This window comes from Crocuta crocuta, unplaced genomic scaffold (assembly GCF_008692635.1).
Source record: "Crocuta crocuta isolate KB4526 unplaced genomic scaffold, BGI_CrCroc_1.0 scaffold463, whole genome shotgun sequence".
Classification (NCBI taxonomy): Eukaryota; Metazoa; Chordata; class Mammalia; order Carnivora; family Hyaenidae; genus Crocuta; species Crocuta crocuta.
In genome coordinates, this window is record NW_027527929.1 from 978,523 (window position 1) to 984,522 (window position 6,000).

The 6,000-nt window shown below is 38.9% G+C and overlaps 1 protein-coding gene across 1 annotated transcript in view; it reads left to right on the forward strand.

Annotated features, from left to right (window-relative positions):
* SFMBT1 (Scm like with four mbt domains 1) overlaps positions 1-4,042 on the forward strand; it is a 127,174-nt gene extending 123,132 nt beyond the window's left edge. The window contains exons 18-21 of the mRNA XM_077749550.1: positions 746-924; positions 1,108-1,353; positions 2,387-2,515; positions 3,364-4,042. Of these exons, the coding sequence (XP_077605676.1) occupies positions 746-924; positions 1,108-1,353; positions 2,387-2,515; positions 3,364-3,504 (695 nt within the window). The 3' untranslated portion in view covers positions 3,505-4,042. The remainder of the gene's footprint in view (positions 1-745; positions 925-1,107; positions 1,354-2,386; positions 2,516-3,363) is intronic.
* Positions 4,043-6,000: the final 1,958 nt, after the last annotated feature.

The following is a 6,000-nucleotide window of genomic DNA, read 5'->3' on the forward strand; positions in this document are numbered from 1 at the left end:
AAAAGACCTGATAGTCCCACAAGTTGGCAGAGGTGTAGAGCAACTTATATAGTGTTGGTTGGGATGGCAAATTATGCAACCCTTTTAGAAAACTGGCAGTTTCTTTACAAGTTAATCATACATCTGTGGTATGATCCAGCAGTTTTACTCAAGGAAAGTGAAAACATGCCCACTAAAAGCCTTGTACAGGAATGTTCGTTGCCACATAATAACAGCCAAAATCTGGGAACAGCCCAGATGCCTGTCAACAGGAGAATAGTTAAATTAGTATATTCTATGCAATGGAATGCTGTTCATCAGTAGAAGGGAATGAACTATTTATACACACTGCAGCATAGGTGAAACTCAGAAACGTTATGCTGAGTGAAAGAAACGTTGTCCAAAAAGTACCTACTGAATCGTTCCATAGATGAGGCAAAGCTGATCCATACACATGAAAATTAGAATACAGTTGTGGTTGCTTCCCGTGAGGGGGACTGACTAGGAAGGGACCCTGGGAACTTTCTAGGTTGATGAAGGCATTCTGTATCTTGATAGGGGGAGGGTTAATTCAGGTTTATGCATTTGTTAGTACTAATTATACTGTACATTTAAGATCTGGACAGATGAGATTACTCCACAGGACAGAGTTTAACCTTAATTGAATACACTGCACCTGTTCTCTGCTGTATTAGTAGAATCTCTTGTGGTTGAGGTGTACAGAAGTCATGAAGTTACCTCATTTTTCTTTGTCATTCATATTTAGCACACTATTATGGAAAGAAGAAAAATAAGAGAATTGGAAGGCCACCTGGTGGGCATAGTAACTTAGCATGTGCCCTGAAAAAAGCCAGTAAGAGGAGGAAGAGACGGAAAAATGTGTTTGTCCATAAGAAGAAACGCTCCTCTGCATCTGTTGATAACACCCCAGCAGGCTCCCCGCAGGTATGAGATCTGTGATGTACCCATCTTGTCTAGAAGCCAAGATTGCTGTTCTCTAGTACAGACACAGAAGGGACACCTGCAGGCCTTTCTAACCCAGATCCCTGCCCAATGGAAAGTGGTTTTGTGGCCTGGGAGCTGGTTTGTCTTGAATTTCAGTAAGACTTTTCTCTCCATTTCCTCTAGGGAAGTGGAGGTGAAGATGAGGATGACCCAGATGAAGGGGATGACGATTCCCTAAGTGAGGGCAGTACATCTGAGCAACAGGATGAGCTACAGGAAGAGTCAGAAATGTCTGAAAAAAAGTCATGCTCTTCCTCTCCCACCCAAAGTGAGATATCTACATCACTGCCTCCAGACGGACAACGGAGAAAAAGAGAGCTTCGCACTTTTTCATTTTCTGATGATGAGAATAAACCTCCTTCACCAAAGGTACCAATTTTAAAATGCACTGTCATTTTTTTCTCTGTCTGGAATTGCCCTCTGAGGAAATCATTGTTAATGATGCTGGCATTCCATTTATTTCAGTGGCTGCTTGTTTTAAGTTAAAAAAAAAAAAAGTTCATTACTATTTATCTGTGGTAGCCTGTTATTTAGTTTAGGGAAAATGGCCTTTTTTTTTTCTTTTTTTGTATTTTTTATGATTATATGGTCCTATAGAAATAAATTATTTTTCCTTTTGATTCTTATTATTTTGTTTGGTATAGTTAACAACGTATATATATATTATATGCATATTACATAACATACACACTACAAGAATGGCAGTTCAGTTAGTATTTTAAAACTGGGTTGTAGGTGTGCCTGGGTGGTTCGATCGGTTAAGTATCTGACTCCTAGTTTCGGTTCAGGTCATGATCTCACGGTTTGGGAATTCGAGCCCCGCGTTGGGCTACACACTGACAGTGTGGAGCCTGCTTGGGATTCTCTCTCTCTCACTTTCTATCTCGATAAATAAGGAAATAAATACATAAAATATAAAAATAAATAGGTAAAATAAATATATTAAAAAAATAAAACTGGGTTGTATTTTAAATGTATTGCATGAACTGAGGCAATAAATGATTTCTCCTGATGATTAGTTAAGCCTTTTCTCTTCCCAAGTAGCATCGTATTCGCTTCAGCACCCTACCAGAGACTGAGCTGAAATAGACCAAGGAACAAATGGGAAATTTAAAAACCATTTTTCTCTGTTAAGTTGTCCAAATTATTTGTGCTGAAACTTTGAGATAAATTCTTCCCCATTGATATTTATTATCAAGGACAGACATTTCCTGAGTACGTAACGTATCTGGACCTTGGCCATCTTTGCTGGGAGAAATCATGCCCTAAAGCCACTTTAAGTCTTGCCTCAAAGGGTTATAAATTTAAAGAGAGAGACTTTTTCTTTTCTTTTTTTTTTTTTTTTTTTAAGAATAAAATAGCTCTGACATCTTTTGGTTTGCTTTTGTTACGGGGAATGCAGGAAATAAGGATTGAAGTTGCTGAAAGGCTTCATCTGGACAGTAACCCTCTGAAGTGGAGCGTGGCAGACGTTGTTCGGTTCATCAGGTCCACCGACTGTGCACCATTAGCAAGAATATTTCTAGACCAGGTAATTTTAGAGACCTTTACTTTTTATTAATTTGTCTCTTTTTTGCAAAGGACTATGGATGTAACAGTAATTTATTTGCAAGTCAGAAGAAAAATACTTCTATCCAAAAGGAAAGAAATGTATTTCCCCTTTTAGGAGTAGTAGAAAGATGATTTTAAAAGGTTATTGATCTGACTTGTTCCACAGTTGAAGCAGATTATCATTGCATTGCCATTTTTCCTAAGACTTTGTTTCCATCCCCCAAATGTTTAAATGGCTTAAAATCAAGCATGCCATGCTTAATTGTGCTCTTCTTTTCCAAAAGAATGATTTGCTTGTTTTTTAAATAATTAACATCTGTAATGTGTTAGGCTTTAAAGTGGTGATCGGTTTGGAGGCAAGTTTTCTTAAATGAATAGTCTTTGACCTTAAATAAATACTAAAATAAATTTTGTTTGGATAATTGGGGAGATTCCAAACTGAACATCAGCCTTTTTTTTATGAATGCTACAGAGTAGGAAAATGTTAAAGTTTATAATTAATATTTTCTTTCAGGTTTAGAAAGAGTTCTCTAAAAAGATGCTTCTTTTGGCACATCTAGTTGCCAGTTACAAAACTAGTTTGTTTCTGTGGAAACTTGGAATGGATTCTTATCCTTGGTAAAAGTTTGTCATTAATTCTGAAGACTCATTAGTGTGGAGGACTATGAGGGGCACTTACAAGAAACTGTGTGATACTTGTTTCAAGGGAAAAAGTTATAAAGGAAAGCACAGGGACTCCGATTGTGACACAGCCAAAGTGAAGGCTGACTTGATGGAGCTGCCATCCATGTGCACATCACAGATAATTTGTATTTTATGCCTTAACAGGAAATTGATGGGCAGGCCCTATTGCTCCTTACCCTTCCCACTGTTCAAGAATGCATGGACTTAAAATTGGGCCCGGCCATCAAACTCTGCCATCACATAGAGAGGATCAAGTTTGCTTTCTATGAGCAGTTTGCCAACTGAGAAGGACAACCAAAGTGAGCTGTGTCTTCGAAGCACAAATGCAGCAAATCCTTCTCCCCACTCTACAAGTGGCGCTGACACGGTCTCGGGCTCCGGGCCCTGCAGAGGTCGGCTTGCTCTCTTTGCACTTTCAGGGAAGGAGGACCCACACTGAGGAAGCAAACACCACACAGAAGTGGCTCTCCTGCCAGTGGAGAATTGGGCATCTGTTGGTCAGCAGATTGCAGTTTGGAAAAAAAAAAAAAAAAAGGTTGTGAAGAAAAGACTCCCATAAGAAGCATAAGCATTTCCAGTGGCGTGGCCTGAAAACGAAGAATAATCTAGGCTGCTGGAAAGCACCCTTATGGTTGTTTTCTTTTTGTTCTGTTCCTTCCCATTGTAGATTGAACTTTGTTCTCTGCTTTCCCTTTCTTGGAAAGAGAGGACATAGCTTTAAGTCAGCACTGATTTGGGACTGTGCCTAAGGCACATCAGTGCTTCATTGTCATTGTGTTTTTAAGCTTTTTTAAATTAAAACTGTTCATTTTGGGGATGATTACGTGGCTCTAGGGTTTTGAATGTACAGTCACACTTTGATCCATTTTAAAATCTATTCTTAGGAGTTCCTTTGTTTACTACCTCTGTTGATGATTGAGCTTACAGCCATGTATAGGTTTTTTGTATGATGCCATTTTTAAGCAACATGAACACTAAAACTATGACAGAAGCTGGAGGGGGGGAAAACAACAACAACAACACTGTTTGCTTTCTTAAAAATCATATGTGAGCACTTACACGGTTCCTGACCTGATCTGAGAACGCTGCTGTCATTGTTCCCCCGTCTGGACCCAGCATGGGCTCCCTGTTTTAGGTGGTTTCTCGAAGATTGTGGGCATTTCCAGTTAGTTGCTCTCTCCCCATCACAGGGACTTCAGTGGCTTTTAATTTATTTTTACCTTTCTCTACAGTTGTCTGTTTCCTTTCTAGAGCCTTCACTTTGGGTAAAAATCAGTAGGTGTTCCTTGGGCCCACAGTAAGCCCATCTCCCTTTCTTTCCCAGGGTCTCTGGGCAGACAGAGTAGAAGCACAACAGAGAAAACGTTTTAGGGGGTGATGCAGCGCATGGAATTTCTGTAAGATGGTGTTCACGTGTCCTCAGTAGCTGCATAACGATTGAGAGGTGGTTAAGGTTTCTGGAAACCTCTTTCCCTAGTCACATTTACATGTCTTTTTGGTTATACCTTTAAATTGAATGTAATCTACAAGCTGAGGGTTCCTACTCAGCAATTCAACAACGTGGTTTTCTTTTAAGTGTTTCTCTTGGCCCAGCTCAAGTTAACATGAAACTACAGGCAAATTTTCGCTTAAGATCGTACTGCTAGCTACCCTAGAGTAACAGCGTTTGCTGTGCCGTTCAGGCTGTGAGGAATGAGGAAAGACACGCACACAGGTTGCTTCCTTTAAATGGTTTGCATTGCCGAGTGTTTTGTTTTTTAATTATCCTAGTCACCTGCAAATTTATACCTAATCATCTTCAGGATTTAAAAATGTTTTAAAACTACAAAACTGAATTTACAGAATTCTCAACAGCTAACCAAATAGAAGGTAATGCTATAACAAATTTAAACAGACTGATATTTCCTTTCTTCCTCTGCCCCCCCACCCCACACCAGTCTACAGACATTGACAGACATTCTATAGTCTGTAACCCTGTCTTCATTGGATCATTTATGAACCACCTTAACTCAAGCCTCCAACCAAATCGTATATTAAAGCATCTACTCTTTGCTTAGGTTACCACTAGGTAGACCTCGAAAGAAGCTTCATTTAAGTAAAAGTTAATATTTTTGAACTTACTTAGAGATCTGAGTTCTAAAATTTTAATTCTATGCCCATGAAAGAGATGTGTATATAAAAGATGCTTGGGAACAATTAGTATTAGATAGATTCAGGGGAAGGAGGCGTATCTTACATAATGAAATTTCTGGAGAGCTCAGCAGTTAAGGTACTAAGGCAGAGGAGGTTCCTTAAAGATCTGTGGGAAAAAAGAAATCTAGACTTAATTAACGATGTTTTATTTAGGGAAATGAGATTTACTTCCTATGAGAGGAAATTTACCAAATGCAACAATGATTATGTTATATTGTCTCTCTTTGCTTTCTCCAGAAACCATAGGTGAAAAGGGGGGCAAAGCCCCTGGAAAGATGAAACTCATAGCCCTGATTGTCTTGGATCTGGATATAGTCTGGGCTCAGCTGGCTTGTCTATACCACGATTCTTCAAGCTTAGCTTTCTCTTAGAAGCCAACTCGAAGATGGGTTTCCCTTAATATTTCTTGTGTTCTCATAAGTGAGATATAGTTTCTCAGGCAACTGCATTAAAGAGAATTATATACCCCTACCCCACTCCTAGATATTAAATGAGAGGAGAGAAGATAATTGTTTTGGAATTTGGTACAGGGCTTTTTTTTATTATTATTATTATTGTATAAATTTAGACTCCACTTTCCTTTACAAA